Source organism: Phragmites australis, chromosome 19 (assembly GCF_958298935.1).
Source record: "Phragmites australis chromosome 19, lpPhrAust1.1, whole genome shotgun sequence".
In the NCBI taxonomy this organism is placed as follows: domain Eukaryota; kingdom Viridiplantae; phylum Streptophyta; class Magnoliopsida; order Poales; family Poaceae; genus Phragmites; species Phragmites australis.
Window position 1 is genome coordinate 23,676,124 of NC_084939.1, and position 18,890 is coordinate 23,695,013.

Genomic DNA, 18,890 nt, shown 5'->3' on the forward strand with positions numbered 1-18,890 from the left:
CTTGATATAGACCTCTTCTTCTATAAAACCATTTAGGAAAGTATTTTTGACATCAATTTAATACAAACTATAGTGAATCAAAGCTAGTGAATAATAACATGTCATTGTTTTTCCTATTATCATGCTTGTTAGGTTTATCAGATGTTGTTAACTTGTTCAACTCCGTCAAAACTATCTACATGACGACATACCTGCTGCAGTCTGCTCAACTTCAGCAACTCCGGTTTGGCGAATCCTTCAAGAACAGATACAAACGATACAATATTCCACCGAGTGTATACTATGATCAGGACATAGGATTGCATTCTGGGCCGACAAATGGCTACCTACCGGTCGGCTATCCCTACTCTTCCCGATTGCCTTCACCTTCGTGCTTGATCAACATTGCTCAGTGGCATCGCAACACAATGGCCAGATATGGTCACTGCACCTGCACCTACACGCAACTATATCAAACCAAGCGGAGCATGAGCTGCAACAATTGTCAGCGCTACTTCAAAACATGGCCCCAGTAGCCTCATCCATGGATCGCATAAGCATGATAACAGGGAAATCTGAAACCATAACTCAACAATTCTACAAACTAATCACATTCAGAGCGATAAAATGGTCACCTTTTTATGAAATAGTCTGGAACAAGATCGTACCCAAGAGGCAAAAAAAAATCACATGGATGGCTTTCTGGGACCGGATAAACACTAACGACAATAGAACACGCAAAAATTGGACTAATGACATGTTCTACAGACGCTGCCCAGCTGCCGAATCCATGGTGCACATTGTGTTACGCTGTGACCTCGCCTCGCAGGTATGGAATCGACTGGGCCTTGACATGGCAGCGACAGCAGCATCCAGCCTTCGAATTTCAAGACTTTTACAATACACCTAAATAAGTGTCATTTTCTTCATTCAGTGGTTTAGATTGGTTTAATGATACTCTGTTATCTATTAGTATCATGGGTATCAGGATAGGATTGGAAATAAAAAACTATAACAAACTTGTAAACTATATGTTTAACTAGGGAAGTTCAAAATGTTAGTTTATTCTTCAGATAAGTTTTCGTTTATTCTGTTTATTTTATTTATTATGGTTTCCACACTCCATCGGCCGGTCGATGATGGGTGGCGATGATTCGAAGTCCGATCAGCCATGACATAATTACCCTCAAGGGTACCAAGATAATTACAATAATACCTACTCAAATAGATGGTTGGATCATAATAATAATACTCTCTACCATCTAGTATCGTAGTATACTGTAGAGGTTCTCTCGAATTTTCAGAACAAGCATTGATACTGCTACCGCCCACACTCAAACGATCATGGCCGGTTTGCTTCGCTGCTTGTGCATTTGAACAGGGATTAAAATTTCAGCAAAATTACAGCGAAATTTTGCGAATTTTGGTGATTTCGGAGGGAAACGAAATATAATTCCGGAATTTGTAGAACAAAATTGAAATCTCTGATTTGAACTATGGTCTGCTAGAAATTCAAGCATCTTTGAGGGCACCACGCAAACACTGACTGGACGGAAAACGAAGATAAAGGAAGACATTATTTTGTGGAGTAACAGAGCTAATCCTTCCCAGTCCCAGACAGGTGCTCTCGGAATTTGGGCGCAGAAATTCAGCTAATCTGTGGAGAGCACAAGCATCGTTCTTCTTTTCCTTCTTTTGGTTGTTTCTTCTTCCTTTTTCCTTTTTGCCTGTTTTCCCTTGCTCTTCTCCGTTTCCTCTGTATCTTTTCTTTTGCTCTTGTGTATTTGGCTTGTTCCCCTATCGTTCCACTTATTTGATCAACGAAACCATAAGGTAGAGAATCTTCTACCTTTTGCTTTTAAAAAAATCTGCATATACTGTACGCTCGTCCCTTCTTCCTGCGTGAGGCTTCGTTCCTTCGTTCGAAGCTGCTGCGACCTACTTGCTACATTGTATGGTCAACTGTCCATGTGACAACGTGCATGCCAACGGCACGACGATCATGGCGCCTTGCGTGTTTGGCGTTCGGGAGACACGCACCTCAAGAGATGATGCGAAATCTGCTTGATCAGATGCCTGCTGCTGCATGATAGACAGATAGAGTGAGTCATCGATCCTTGTTAGGCGCTACACTTGCAGGTCCTCTGGATCGATATATTGAGCTTGAGAGAGCATGATAGCTGTCGAAGATTAGTTCTTCATAATATGGTTATAATTGAATTAAAGTATTTTTAAGATCACAGATTAAGTAGGAAATAAGACACGTGATGTATACATGTTCAGGCATTCAGAGAAGAGTAATATCCTAAGTCCTATGTAGATGATACCGTATATAGATTGTCTTAAGTATAAGTAAGGTGGATAAACCTATTACAATAGAGTATATCGGATCTAAATTAATCAAGGATTAGAGTCCTCAAGTATCTCCAAAGCTAATATCTTAGTGCTTACATAGAGTTATATAGCTAAGATCTGTTATGAGTTGTCCCCTCAGGGTCAGGGTCCTCGTATTATAAAGTGGTCCTGGTGCCGCTTAATTTTAGCCATAGTCAATAGGGAGTCCTTCATCTTATCGGTCAAAGCAAGGCAGTCGAATCTAACTTAGATACTAGTCGTGCTCGAGTTGGTTAGCCCGATTGAGACCTTCATAATATATATATTCGTGATCTCTAAGTATATCTGTAGGACCGAGATAGACGATTAGAGAGGGGTGAATATCTGTCTTACAAATTTCTTACGAAATAGATGGTCAACTTCTTGTTCACATAATGCTTTAAAAACGCACATACATAAACATAAACTTTAGAGAGACAAACGAGAAAAAAAAGTTCTAAGGCAACATGATTACGGATAAAATATAAAACATAGGCTCTATTCAATACCATTCCATGTGACTTGAAACTTGAATGATTAAGAAAGCAAAAATATAGTCACTAAACGAAGCAACTCTTCAAATTGATGGTCTAGAGGCCAGAGGATTTAAGATCCTCTCAAATACACAAGTATATGAACGTTTATGCTTCTAGCAACAAGAATAATTACTTCACAAAGGTGAAAAAACTGCAGCTCAAAAAAAGAAAATCACAACCAAAAAATATAATCTTGTAAACTTGCAAGGGAACCAATAGAGAGACTAGAAGGAGGGGTATTCAAGCATATGCAAAAATATAAATTTCATTACTCAAAGATGTCAGCCCTATTTTAGGTGTATTACAATAATTTTTCTCTAAAAAAACTCTTACCTATTGCATAAACTAAGCACTCATCTTCCTATCCTCTTAAACCCTAGTACTAGGCTCTCAAATAGGTGGCACAAGAGGCTCAAGTGGTTCGTTCAAACTCTCTCACAGCCCTGCCCCTCTATTTATAGGCCTAGAAAACTTGACCTCTAAGTTTCCTAATTTGTTACCAAAATACCCCTCTCTTATAATACACTTAAACCTAGCATCGAGAGCATTTTGGTCTATTTTCGTCCATCGAACGGTCGCGGTGTCTTCACGACTTAGCTTCACCTCGACGTAAGCTTCGCGATAGTACCACATACTCCTCCAACCCTTCCACAGTTTTGAGGCCTAACTGTGAAACCTTCAGCATGCTTCTCATAGCATGACTCACCGCTTGCTTACACCTTAAGCTAGCGTGCTGATGTCGATACGTGTACTCTGTCTTGCGATCCTGACTGCCGGCAAGTCTCTCCCGCTCATGATCCCTCGAGCCACCTTGTCACTTGAATTGGCATCCCTTTCACTTGACTTTTTCAACACGCCTTCTTCACCCTCTGTTTTATGCTTTGCTTGACCTCTATGTATATAGCTAGGATCACCCTTGACTCCGCCCCGCCTCCTTGATCATTCTGCATCAAGCACCTACTTAGCTCTGATCACCTGTCGTCGACCGTCAAGTTGCATCCATCACCTACACACTATGTTACAAGCAAATACATTTCTCCAACTTCAACTCCAGTTAGTACATAATCAAAATGCTCAAACTAAGCTCAACTAATTCAAAACACGACAAACCAAATTAACAACCATGTCAATCACTCATTACATATAAACCAATGTACATTTCAATTTAGTTTGTCAATCTCCCCTTGATGAGTGCATTGACAATACCTCAAAGCTCAAAAAATTTGGTTTGAAGAAGATAGGCTCATCCAAGTGATCAAAAACTCAAGAAAGAGCAAAAATATATCACTTAGCATAAGAAATGCTGCATAAGGCCAAAGAGAGGCAAAGACAATCCAAATACCTCAAAAGAGCAATAACAACTCAAAAACACAAAATCAAATGCTCCCCCTTGATGAATGCACATTTTTCATTTATGGAAGATTTTTCTTTGATTTAGTGCAAATTTTTTATTTCTCCCTTTTTTCATTCATTTCTCCCCTTTTGGCAATGCAAATATCAAGGATAAAATATTATGTAATGCATGGACATGCAATTTTAATGAGCTTTCACAAGTATACAACAAAGCATTTGCAAAAGCTAGAAACGTATGAAGCTCACAAATGCACAAAGGCTCAAAAAGAAACAGTAACACAAGAACATGAAGCTGTACAAGTTAAACCCAAAGAATTAGTTAGCGCATTTAATTTCACATAACCGAATCATATTCAAAGCGACCACCACATAAATATCCACTCATAGTGAGGCAATACAAGCATTAAGAACTAGTCAACTTCAATATCAAACTAGGAAAACAAGCATTCATAATAACAAGCTTTGCAAACGCTCACATATGAAACCAAGACTTAGTTAGATTAAGTGATTTAAAACAAAATTAAGCAATTAGGTATATTTCTTTCATTTTTATCCTCAAGTTGTCTCTTATCTAAGCAAAGTTTCACATGACTGGGTACGACGAACACCTTGAGGCTTCAAGATAACCGTATTGATCACATTTTAGAACAAGATACTTGATTTTACAAGATTATTCATATTTTCACAAAGAATCATGTTTTCACATGAGCAAGTCAAGTAGTGTCTTTGCGACACAAGGAACACTTGTTCCTCAAGGTTCTATCATGAGCTAAATATTTGACAAAGATAAAGAACATAGTGTAATATTTTCCAATCAATTGACTTAAATCAAGAAGCTTAGAGAAAGATATTCATCAAACTAGCGTTAACATAAGCGTTAACTAAATCAAAGTAATCACAAACATGGTGATAAAAAATGTAACATTTCATAGTCTACATGATTCATAAAATTACCAAATTTTATCTTAAGGAAAGTTAGCTTGTTTCAAATGTTTCATATCAAAGCATCAAGAGGAGCCTAAGAATAAAATCTTATTCCGCACAACTTCTCCACTTAGTTCAAATTCAATACTCAACTTAGTCCAAATTGAATTCTAGCAATCAAAAATACTTAAGACATACAAGTCAAAACTCAACTACTATGATTATCTTACATGATGCGATACAATTCAAATGCAAGAAAAGTAATATAGAGTATATAGAAATGTAACTCCCCCTCACACAATACCGTAGGGATGGCACACACTAAGCTTGCCCCTCAAATAGGCAAATCTAGTAGCACCTAGAGGCTTTGTGAAGATGTCGGCTATCTGGTGTTGAGTATCAATATATTTCAAGTCTATATCCCCCTTTTCATTATGATCTCTCAGAAAGTAGAATCTCACATCTATGTGTTTATTTCTAAAGTGCTAGACTGGATTATTGGCTAACTTATGACACTGGTGTTTTCACATAAAAGTGGCACACTCCTGAAATGTAACCCAAAGTCTCTCAAGGTAGCAACAGCTAGCAGCAGCTACATATTCAGTTTCAGTAGTAGACTGTGCAACGCTAGACTGCTTGCAAGAAGAGCAACACACGAGAGAAGTACCTAAGAAATGACACGTACCAGAAGTACTCTTCCTGTCAATTCTACACCCAGCAAAATCCGCATCAAAAAAACCTCAAAGAGAAAACGAAGAGAAAGCAGAAAACCAGAGTCTATACTCAAGAGTGTGCTTGAGATACCTTAGAATGTGTTTCACCGCTTGGCGGTGAGACGTCCTCGATGAAGCATGGAAGCGCACACAAAGGCAGATGGCGAAGTGGATATTCGGTCTTGTCGTCATCAGATACAGGAGGGAGCCAATCATGCTTTTGAACTCCTGTTGGTCCACCGCTTCGCCATCTTCATCCGGGTCAAGCACAATCGAGGTAGCTATCGGTGTTGCCAAGAGTTTCGCGTCACTCATGTCAAACTTCTTTAGCAACTCATTGGTGCACTTCGTCTGGTGGACGAATATACCCTTCTTGCATTGCTTGACTTGAAGTCCATGAAAGAAATTGAGCTCACCCATCATCAACATCTCGAACTCCCTGCTCATAGTTTCTGCAAATTTGGCCACAAGTGTATGAGAAGAGCCACTAAATATGATATCATCCACGTAAATCTAAACAAGTAGGAAATCTTTACCATACCTGAGAATGAATAAAGTTCTATCAACCGACCCCATAACATACCCATGCTCTAATAAGAAAGACCTAAGCCTATCATACCAAACCCTAGATGCTTGCTCAAGCGCATACAAATCTTTCTGAAGCTTGTATACTCTATGTGCGTATTTGGTGTGTTCAAAGCCTGAGGGTTGCTTGACATAGACCTCTTCCTATATAAAATCATTTAGGAACACACTCTTGACATCCATTTGATACAGCTTGAAGCCCTGGGATGCTACAAAAGTAAGAAGGATCCTAATGACTTCTAGTCTAGTTACCAATGCAAAGATCTCTCCAAAGTCTACCCCCTCTATTTGAGTGAAACCCTAAGCCACTAGTCTAGCCTTATTTCTCACTACAGACCCATCCTCCCACTGTTTATTTTTGAAAACCCATTTTGTTCCCATGGTGTGAACATTAGGGGGTGGTTCTACAAGAACCCAAACTTAGTTTCTCTCAAAAAATTTAAGCTCTTCATGCATGAAATTGGTTCAATTTGAATCAGATAAAGCATGTCCAACATCATAGGGCTCAAAGGAAGCTACGAATGCAGAATCAGTAAAATGAGCATGGTGAGTGGACTTGGACCTAGTTACCCTCTCATCGAGATCTTCGATCATCATGTGTGGGGGATGTCGTCATTGAATGTGTTGAGGGGCCTCACGCCGTGAGAAAACCTCCCCCTCAAAAACAGCTAGTGCAGGCTCGAGAGCAGCTGAAGTGAAAGTGGAGGCTATAGGATCCTCTGCTGGAGTAGAAGAAGCAGGAGCCAGCTTTGGAGCATGTATGGTAGAGGGAAGTAGTGTATCATTCTCATCATCACTAAGAGCTGGAAGGTCGCTATCTGCAAAAATGATCTCACTCATCTCCTGATCACCTGCACACTCAAAGACAGAACTAACATAAGGGGTTGATTCATCAAAAGTCACATCACATGATAGGCTAGGGTTAAGGAAATATCCTCCGTCGGTCGCCATATCGCTCGTGGGGCCCGTTAGTTAGGATGCCCCTTACTCAATACCTCGTCAGTTAGGCTTCTTGGGATCCCACTCGAGGTGTCCCACCTCGCAGTACGTGTCCAATGGGCTAGACTCGATGATACCAACGTGGATCAGCTCACCTTAATCGTCCCAGTAGTATGTTATCGTTTAGAAGGTGATCTCTGAACTGACAGAAGCTGATACGAAGATGACCATCTCCGACTCGAAGTGATCGTAGAAGTTGGTGTCGGAGAATCCAACACAATATGTCCGTAATTAAGCTAGGGTACATTCGAGATCAGGAATCGAGCGGGAAACGAGATAAACACTCTGAGATTATTAATAAATATTACGAAACTAATTAAGTACTATGCATGCATCGTCCTCGCTAGGAATTCAGGGGAGTCGAATCGCGTGAAATGCGACATGGCATCTCTTGAGCGCGCACGGCTATATATTCCACATGTGATCTCCGCTCATCAATGTGTTGGGATGATTCTAGGTTCCGCATTGAATTCTGATGTTGAATTAGCACTACTTACGATTTTTTTTTCCCGGAGGCAAAATACTTGCCAATTTTAATACCGTAGTAGATAAGCACCGTCTCCGATCTTATTTAGATATCGTTTTAGCCTCAAAACAAGTGGCAATCTATAAACACGCTTTTGATATATCTACCTATTTTGATTAATCTTATTTCAATTAATAGCACATCGACCACATAATCCATAGTACTCATTCAATTCAATTTCAACTTCCAAGAGCTTTTAATAAGAACTATTTGAGAAAACACCACTTAAAAAACATAAAATGATATTTACTTAAAAATAAAATCAAATTTCTAATACAATATCTATTTAAAAACAGATGTAGTAAATATATAAAAATATTGTTTGTCTCTAATGCAAACAGAGCGAAAGCAATGCACAGTTCATGCATGTACTGCATGGTCACACTATTCGAATTATGTTGTGTTTGGTTTCTCGGATGATGTTTCGTAAAGCTGCACTGTATATATAGGCTGAGAAGAAACAGACTGAGTGGAGTTATATTTGTTGAAAAGAATATTTGATTAATTATATCTGTCTAAATAGGCTAAAATGAGTTTCTATTTGGTTAATCAATCTGAAGTCGCATGAGCGGATCTAAGAGTTGATATTGTGACTGATTACTCGTATGAAGATAATTTTGTGATACTAACAAGTGAATCTGCCTGTACGAGCAGATGCAGAAGCCTACATTCGCTGAGCCTGCATTCAAGTTTCACTCTTAGATAGACTGAAAACGTATATTTATATCCGTAGACCTAATCTAGAACCGTAGATACATATAATCAAACAAGTTTTTTTTTAAGGTTATATATATCCACTAAGGCTGACTTGATAGATTCGGACAACCGCTCCTCATGGGTGTTCTACTGTTACCGTTACCGTATAATCTCAAACATACAAGTCCGGCATATCTTTCATGTACAGTACTTTATCCGTCCATAAATGCAGTCGGTACTGTTCCTAGCCGTTGCCTTGCCTCCACGTCCAGCTCGCTCTGTCCCCGTACAAGGACGGTCAGAATTAATTCAGAGCTTCGAATGAATTTTTTTAACACAAGAGGAACTGAAAAGGACAATCGAAGGGGAATCTCTCAAAGTCACCGAAGAACGCATAAAAGATTTGTGGAGGCAAGTCAAACCCAAAATCGTACTCACGTCTTGACAAAACGATCACACTGCATTTTTTTGAAGGATCACACTGCAAAATTAAGCAAGCATGTAACACATGCACTCCATGTTACACTGTCTAGTACGAGCACTTTTGGTTAGGTGATTATGCTCTCAATCTCAGCTGCTATTACATCCAAAAAAACTCAGCCCCTAACTGAAACAGGGGAATCTTCAGTGATCAGTGGTACACATTACGGGTCGTTTGGCAAGGCGAGTCTTGCTAAGGACCGAAGAGCAATTTTTGCTCTTTCATGCTCGCAAAGTGAGCGCAGGCAATGAGATGTCAGTAAGATGATCTAAACGTGCTAAAACTTATCCAGCTTAGCAAAACAGGTTTCAGACACAACTTACATATAGTAATATGAATGAAATCTTGCCACAACCACAAATGAGAAATAAACAGGTGACTTAGCTAATTAAATTTATCTAACCTTAAAAGTGATAAGTTATGACAAATTAAGGCAACATCCTGTTACGGCTACCTCTTTACCGTTGTGTTGGTATCCAGGAGTGGTAGCTAGTTTGATCATAAACTACTCTATGGCCCACAGTCATTACGTTCCTCTGATTCTCGGCCAAGTGCACACAGAGATGTCTGTACGTTTGCAGTGCTTGCAAATTGGCCAAGCCTTGGAGTATACCTATACGTACAGGAGTATGTATGTACATGCATGTGTTGATCCATTTGGTGCGGAAAGACGAGTGAGTTTTAGGATAAGCTAAGGACCAATTTAAAACGCATGAATTTCGTATGAAAACAGTTTTGTTCTAAACACATTAAACCGTGAGAAATTGAGATGATAGGGTGTGTTTGGTTGACGGACGAGATTTTGTAGAGTTGTATCGTATAAGTAGTTAAAGGTAAGTAGGTTTAACGGAATTATTTATTGAAAAGAAGAGTGTTTAGTTGATTGTATCTGTCTAGAAAGACTAACCTGAGTTTATGTTTGATTGATTAAATATGAAGCTGTTTGAATGGATGTAAAATTTGAGATTATAATTGGTTACTTGTGCGAAGGTGATTTTGTGATACTGACAAATGAATTCACTTGTATGATTGGATACAGAGTCTACATCCGTCAGATCGGGCTATTGAGTGAAACTCGATTCACTCTTAAGTTAAAATAAAACTATATATTTGCACCTATCAAATCGAACTATAACAGTGGATATATAAGGGCCCATCCCCATGTTCTCTGCTTGTTTCCATTTGCTTCCCCATCGGATCAGAATGCATCTGAAATTTAGAAGATGTGCATAAATAAGGGCCCATCCCATGTTCTCTCCTTCTTTCCCTTCACTTCCCCGCTGCGCTTAATTGCTTTGCAGCGCCGGTGATCTCTCTCTCTCTTTCTCCGTTCAACCACTTCCTCTCTCTGCGTGCGTACACATCCAGCTAGCTTCCTCAGTTCAAGCTCGCTCATTCACTCACTGATCCATCCAGCCATTCAATACTCCACCGACCGGCGGTGACCGATGGGCAAGAAGGGCGGCATCGCCTCCATCTTCTCCAAGTCCAAGCTCGCCGCCGACTCGCCCTCCCCGCCGTGGCCGTGGCCGTCTTGCGCCACCAACCCGCAAACAGCCTCCTTCCGCCAGCAGAAGGAAGAGGACCAGCCCTGCACCACGGCCGGTGGCTCCTCTGCTGTTATCGGGAGGCTCCCTCGCAAGGCGGCCGGCGACATGTACAAGACGGTCAACTCCGTCTACTTCGACTCCGCCGACTCCTACTCCGAAGACGACGATGGCGAGGCTGACGATAACGTGCTGGACGACGGGAGCTTCTCGACGACGACCGTGTCGGAGGAGTGGTCGGAGGCCGTGATCCGCAGCCTCGGCCGGACCTCAACTGACCGCTTCTTCTTCGACCTGGGCCCGCCGCCGGCGTCCAACTCCATCCTCGCGGCGTCACCCTCGCCGTCGCGGGGGAGGACATGGACGCAACCACCGTCCCAGGCGCCAAAGGCACCAGCAGCGGCGCTACCAATGTCCGACGACAACGAGGCGGAGGAGAACGAGCCGTCATCGACGTCGCTGGTGGAGGAGAGCGTGGCGGTGGCGCTGGACTCGGAGGACCCGTACCGCGACTTCCGTGCGTCCATGCAGGAGATGGTGGCCGCGCACGGGCTCCGCGACTGGGCGGCGCTCCAGGAGATGCTGCTCTGGTATCTCCGGATCAACGGCAAGCACAACCACGCGCTCATCGTCGGCGCGTTCGTCGACCTGCTCGTCGGCCTCGCCACCAACACTACCTCCGCCACCGCGGCCGCAACGACCACAACAACCACGACGACGGCGACAATGACGACGACGGCGGCGAAGAGTAGCAGCAGCAGCAGCAGCAGCTCCAGTACAAGCAGCAGTGGTGGCGATGTGACTACTTGTAGCGCTTCTGTTACACCTGCAAACCTGGAGGAGCAATGCAGCGGCGGGACCGATTCTTCGTCCTCCTCTGCTTCCTCTGATCAGGAGGAGGATGATCCTGTCGTCGAGGAGCTGAAGGCAAGCGAAGGCCATTGCACAAACAGTGCACTCGATTCTTTCTGTTCTTGATGCTCTGCTCTACTTGAGTGCTAGCTTGGATCACTCAGCAGCCAACTACAAGTGTTTAATTCAGATTTGGAATGTGGTACAAATGAATTCTCCATTTTCATCGTGTATTGACTACATTTTCCTTTTTTCTGGTTAATTTTCTCCGTGTTTTCCCCTTTATTTCGAATTCTCTTCGACCTGTGGTAGGTTGGAGGGATCTATTGTAGCTAGCGTTGTGACTGTGAGAGATATATGGTTGACACTTCAATTCAGTGGTACCTAGCTTAAAGAACAATGCACATGTATATAAATCCTCCTGTCAATAGTTTTTCCTCCAAAAATGTATTTAGTCGAATTTCGCAACTTTGCATCGACAGGTGGGTGGATGAGCTTGCAATTGTCATAAAACTGAACTCGATGTCTATCCATTTTTTTTAAAAAAAAATTAGAAAATATTCTGGCTTTTTTCATCGCTTAATGCATACAGTCTTGTATCTTATTACATCATTTCATCTAAGGCCAAAGTCTTACAAGAAATAAGTAATAAACTACCCAATGTTTGAAATTTCAAGCAACACACATAGGCTGTTACTGAACCACTGAACCTTCATCCATGTTTGACGAGGAATTTCATGGCCACTGCCTGCACCCATCGCTGATCTGATCTCTGCAAAACTACCACAATCTTCAAAACAACACAGATTCTCTCTTTCTTTTAATCCAACAAAAAGTGCATCTGAATACACCACAATCGTACGTCACTTTTAGATCAGATCAGCGACGAGGTCGTTGTCATCCATCCTTGGTTTTCTTAATTGGTTGCGCTTGTCTCCTTGTACAGTACCAGCAAAAGTATTCACCGACCGACCGCTCGTTACGTCCATCTCAAACAATCGACTCGATCGCCTAGTTTTCCTGCTGCTAACTGCATGATAAGTCGTGTGTTTAAGTGCATGCATGCTGGAGTTATATTTATCGCGTGCAGCAACGCGACGCAGACCGACCTGTAGGTAGAGGCGAGGCAGCTGCGCAGATCCATCCATATGCTGACGAACGATAAGACGTACTCCATGCATGTGCCTGTGCAAACTATGCACAGTGCATGTACTACTCTATACAAAATAGAAGATTAATGGAGTGATTAGGTGTAGATTAAGCGCGTTTTGACTTTTTCGTGTAGAGTTGAAAGGCATACGCTGATACACTGCATATATGTGCCGGTGGGTAGGCCGTAGGTGAGATACCGAGGTTACCGCCATGGCATGCAGGTCGTCGTCTCCGTGAGGCCCGACGAGAGACGACCCCTTCGATTTGATCTGGCTATAAATGAGACCCAGCGCTTTCTTGCTGCTCAATCGATCATGGATGATGCGTGGGTGAGTCATGAGAGACCCGGCGCCTGCAGGTCTTCCATGGCCTTTTGTTAGTACTATATACGAGTGAGTATACATGTACGTACAGCCAAATCATACGCATACAGCTTTGACTACTATTTCTTTTTTTAATATATTGATAAAACATGCATAGTAAAAGTATATTATTACGAAAGTACTTTTCGGGATAAATCTATCTATGTTATTTTCAAATATTCAAACTTAATATATAAAAAATAAATTTTAGCTAAAATTTGAAATAATTGACGTATGTAATCTAAAACGATATTTATTTTTGAACTGGCGGAAGTATTAGCACCACACATGCATGCATGAAGCATGATATCCATCTTCCTCTCCAAAGGTCAAAATGGATTTGGATTTTGAACGCACTGTTAATTTTGAGTGTCGCCTTCGTTCGTAGTTAAACTAGAGAATCGATCCACGCATTCATGTTGGGCGACCGTGCAATGTTTTAGTACAAACTAGCATTAGTTCAATCGTATAAATGTGGTTATGTACTTCTGTCACGTCGGAGGGAAAAGGTTTGTATAAATGTGGTTCAATCAGTTTGAGCTCTCATGGAATTGGCGCTGTACATTGTTTTCCTGATCTAGCTCGTACGTCGATATCGCCATCTACTCTCATGCCTTCTTGTCTTTGTGTGTGGAAACCACCATAGCTCAGTATCAACGCCAAGGGACCGAGCTCGGCCATTTGTCGCCAATGGCCCCCGTTTTGAGCGAGCGGAGTAGTATACACGGACGTACTGATGAAGACCAACCAACTGTTACTGCATCGTTTTCCAAGGCCAATTATGCACATTTCAGCCCAAAAACAGATCCTGAATCTTTCGTTCTCTTACATTATTGTTATCTACCCGGATGCTTGCCTGTCTGATAGATGTGTATATAATGCAGGCTCCGTAGCGTGGCAACCACCGGAGTCCTGAGGATCCACACTATCTTTTGATGGTAGGTTATGTTTTGAAGAAGAAAATACCCATAACACCTCGGACCATGAATTTCTCTAGAAAAAATATGATTCAATATCCTTCAATCAAAACTATGAAATTATATTGTTGTCACCAATTTATACCTTTTTTCCATGAATATATTTATCACTAATGATCATGCATGTTTGTGACGAAAGAAAATTAGTCGCTATGCAGCGGCGGATCCCAGGGGCTTGAGCCCTTTTAGCATGAAATAGAAAGAAGAGAACGAGAAGAAAGAGAGAAGAAGAAGAAAAGCGGGAAGAAGAAGAAGAAGAAGGAGAAGGAGAAGGAGAAGGAGAAGGAGAGTCCCTATTTTTTTTTATTATGAATCCACAATTGTTGCTGTGTTATTTATAATTTGAGTACTAGGGACGATTTACTGTGCTATGACAGGGAGTACCATGCATGAATGATTCCGATCCTTTTTATATGTGATCATCGTCCTATAAAGGTCCAAATGTTTCGAATTTTGGACACTGTTTGAGCGCAATGAACCTTTGTACTAAAGTAGAGAGGCCACACGTTCATGTTGGGGTGAAGGGGGGGGGGGAGTTATAGCAAAATGGTCATCAAACAACAATAATTAACATGCGTGCTCTAAATTCTGATCCCCGTGCGTGCAATTTTTTTTCACACCTCCTAAATCTCTTAGGTTTGAAATCGAGATTGATGTCTAAGACGATGGGTGTGAATATCTATCTTTTTCACCGGCGGATTTTCTCTAGTTGGATTCTCCCTCTCTGAGCTTAGAGTGAGCTTGACGGGCAAAAGGACAGTCCGGCGAAAGAGGTGGACATGGGGGTAAGGCGGCAGGGATGCCGCCGGCCATGAGTAGCGGAAGACTATCAGATGGGTTGGTACAGTGAGAGAGCTCTAAAACAGAGAGGGTATCACGAGACCGGACTATGGATATATGTATCCGGCGACACCCTGCCACCGAAGACGATGAGAGGAGAGGTGGAGCGGAGGAACGTGAGGTCCGTCAGAGGAGTGGAGTAGTCGTAGATAATTAAGGCCCAGATTGCTAAATACGAGTAGTACTTTACATTGTTCAAGACCTGTTTGAAGATTAAGTATCATTCTTAGACTACTGGTAACCCGGCCCATTCGACTACTACTTTTTGAAGATTAAGCATGAGTAGATCTGTTGAATACAGTAGGAGGCAGAGGAGTAATTGCGCTCTCTCTCACTCATCCTGCCTAGATTATTGCATTGGATTTAGGGCATTGAGCCTTCCAAGGGCTGACACACCAAATTACTAGTACTCCCCGACCTCTACTTGCATTGGATTTAGGACATTGGAAGCATCGATTTTGGTGGCACATTTAAGATCATGCATGATTACAAAATTCTTCCGAGATCGAACTTGAAGACGGTACGCTGTGCTGGTGCATGCAGGCGTTCCAGAACAGAACTGAAACTGACGATGCAATGACATGCATGCATATATACGAGCTTTTTAAAATGGTGTCACCTCAGCGGTCAGTGACGGTCTAGAGCTATAAGTAAACTTTTTTTATTCTTTTTTCTCCTCCTCCTTTTCTTCTTATATACATGCCCAAAAATTGAAAATGGCGCCAAGCACACGCACCGATGCATTGCCTCTGCTCAGTGACGTACATCCATATCCGTATAGAGGGGTGAGCGAATTCTCAATTCTAGTAGTAAAGTTGGAAGCGAGGGTGTATCAAAAATAAATTTTCGGTACATCATGTGTCAAATAGGAAGTCAACTCTAACCCAGCGCACAATGGAGATGCAGTCTGATTCAAACTAAAAAAACATTTGGGCCGGCGGCTGTTTTATGGGCTGGAATTCGCTGCGAGAACTTGAGAAGGCCCATCAATGGATGGACTCCATGGGCCGCACATGTGCTTCCGGCCCAGAAAATTTCTTTGCTTGCCAAATCCAAAGGACGTAGTGTGACATGGATAACGCCAAATCCTTGCTTGCCTTCAATCTTTGCTGATAGCATAATACTCATCTTATTCGAGAACGGAGATAGTAGCATGCAAATCTCCATCTAATTGAGCTTGAACTACGTGAACGAATAATAACTCAAACACTACAAGACCTCTGGGAGCTTCAACTTGCAGTGTACGTCCGTGCGTAACTGCGTAAGTACCCTTTTGATTTGGGATACGTACGTACAAGAGGAAGTTACATGTATGTGCAAACTAGTAGCGATAACATCAGCTCCGTTCATCAGCCGAGCAGTACGAATGGATGCCCGGTACGCATAGATGCCATGAGCATATAATCTTGTTTAAACGTGTCTTAAGATGCACCTACGAGGTTATTATGTGAATATGAGTGTGGTGTTGGTACGTGAGTGCGTACGGCTCGTACTAAAAAAAAGCCATGAGCATCTCGACCGAAACGTTCGCCGCAAACAAACGGAGGAGCCCAGAGTAGGGCGCAGGGAAAAGAGAGCCTAAACAGTGGTGCACATAAATGTGAGCAATTGCACAGATCGAATCGACTGAAAGTCACGAGATCTAATGCTACATGAGGTCATGATTTGTATTTATTCGAGGGGTGCTCATGATTTAACAGATAATGGAGTTTAGGAGACGAATGAAATGAAAGATGGGACAAATGGACAGGACTGAATTGAAATGGCAGGTTTATGATCCATGGAGAGCAACTATCTAGTTCTTGTACCCCGTCAGCAGTTACTAATTAAAAGAGGGAGAGAGACCGCGCATGTGCATCACGGACAAAGACCGCGCGCCACATTGCAAGTACGCAACAAGTTCCGTGAACGAAAAGGGAACTCAAGCATGCATGCATGGGCGAGGCCCAGGAGAGCTACCCTGCAAAAGAATTAATACTTATCACTAATCTATACTTAGTAGAGTATGTTATAAAGTGATGCATTTCGCTCTAGCATCACCCCTGCATGCATGTATGTAGCACATACTGCAGTCTCATTGACTATCAATATTAACCAACCATAAAAGTCTAGCGCCAATATTTTTTTTATCCTTACCTGGAGTCTACACTAGAAACCAAATTGGGATGTGCGGCACTAGAAATCTAATCCGGATAGTTTCGTCCACATCCTTGTACCTTGTTGTCGAGCTCTGTACTCGTTGCAGCACCAATATTAACTAACATATAAGGTGAACACGTACATAAGTATAGAAACAAGCTAGTCACGAGTCACAACAATAAGAATATTATCATACAGCTTACAGCTACAGCTTGGTCATAGACTCGACTAATCATACTCTCATCATCTCCATGGACCTTCATGTAAAACCAAAGGCCACACAATGCAAAGCAAGCACACACTGACACATCTAAGAAAAACACTAGAAGCCTAGCTACAAATTGACACGAGCTAGAAAACCAAACAAGAACTCAACTACTGATCCAAATGAATACTTGTAGCTTTAATTTTCTCCCTCGAGATCCTGTCACCACACGGCGACACCAGCAGGTGGTGCTAGGATCTTGGGACCCCGACTGCCACGCACGCACGGTCGGAGCAGGAGCAGGGTCGATGCTATCAGCGCCGGTACTGGTACGCCGGAGGCGGCGACGGCTGGGGAGCGGCCGGCGCGGCGGCGGCGAGCTGCGTGCAGACCTCGGCGAAGGCGGTGAGGATGGCGGCGTGGTGGCGCGGCGCGTTGAGCGCGAGCAGGCGGCGGAGCATGCAGCGGAGGCCGTCCCAGTCGCACAGCCCCATCTCCACCACCATCTGCACCATGCTGTCCCGGAAGTCCGCGCGCGGGTCCGACGACTCCTTCTCCACCGCCACCCCGACGCCCTCCTCCGCTGCCGCCGCCAGCTTCTCGTACCTCTTCTTCGTGCCCGGCTTCTTCTTGCTCAGCTCCTTCTTGGCCGCCGACGGCGCAGGTGATGCCGCCTTGGGGAGCGGCTCTTGCTTGGTGGTGGCCCCCCCTCCGTAGACGTGCGAGGAGTAGTAATCGGAGGAGTAAGCCGTCGAGTAGCCGGTGCTGTGGGTGGCGCCGGAGGAGGACGAGAAGGAGGCGGTGGAGGTGGAGGTGCAGGAGTACTGCGAGCTGCCGCTCCTCGGCGCCGCCTTACCACCCAGCTGGCAGGGCTTGAGGAAGGACGGCAGGCTGAGCAGCCTCGGCCGGCGCGGGCGGCAGCCGCACCCGGCGTCGACCACCGGCACGTGGCGGCGCCGCCCCATCGGGAACTGCCTGCCGCCGCCCCCACCGCCTCGCCGGCTCGCTCTGGTTGACATCCGCCGGCCGGTTAACGCTGGGAGGATGGCGTGCAAGCTCTCTCTATGCTGCGGTGTCTTGTAGTAATTGCTTGCACGGTGCGTGGATTTGCAAGTTGATGTGGCTTTGCCTGTCTTGCCTGCAACTATGCAAGTATGTTTCTGTGTGAGGTGGTGACAAGGTATGGCAGGCTGTGGGGTTTATTAAGGGATTGGCGGTTGGGTCATGTGGGGGAGCCTTGTGTGGGGCCCATCATTCCTCACCCCAGCCAATTGTTTGACTTTGACCGCCCTCATGGCACCAATTTGGAGCAAAAGCTTATCTCGTGTTTGGTTGCTAAGTATGAAACGACATATGTATCAATTGGTTTTAGGTCGGAATATGTTTGGGTGTTTAGTTGGTTAGATTGTACTATTTTATCCATAATGAGGTCATCCGGATTCTTAAAAATATGCCCAGTAGTTACTGTGCACCAAGTTGATTGAAAAGCAAGAGCTGAGAAGCAAAGATATATCCATTTCTGTCAAAGATAGATGATATGATAATAGTTACTTGAAGTCCTGATATCAATTTCCTGATGTACCAGTTTCTTTTGTTTTTTATCCCTACCTTGTGCATGTGTATGGTCAACATATGATTTCCTGATGTATCA

At 43.2% G+C, this 18,890-nt stretch overlaps 2 protein-coding genes across 2 annotated transcripts; one reads left to right on the forward strand and one right to left on the reverse strand.

Annotated features, from left to right (window-relative positions):
• The first annotated feature begins 10,356 nt into the window (after nt 1-10,356).
• Nucleotides 10,357-11,887, forward strand: LOC133900597 (transcription repressor OFP13-like). The gene has a single exon (XM_062341789.1). It carries the CDS (start codon nt 10,614-10,616, stop codon nt 11,688-11,690), a length of 1,077 nt encoding a protein of 358 aa, XP_062197773.1. The 5' UTR covers nt 10,357-10,613; the 3' UTR covers nt 11,691-11,887.
• A 5,317-nt stretch (nt 11,888-17,204) lies between these two features.
• LOC133899936 (transcription repressor OFP8-like) lies at nt 17,205-18,413 on the reverse strand. The gene has a single exon (XM_062340981.1). It carries the CDS (start codon nt 18,256-18,258, stop codon nt 17,554-17,556), a length of 705 nt encoding a protein of 234 aa, XP_062196965.1. The 5' UTR covers nt 18,259-18,413; the 3' UTR covers nt 17,205-17,553.
• Nucleotides 18,414-18,890: the final 477 nt, after the last annotated feature.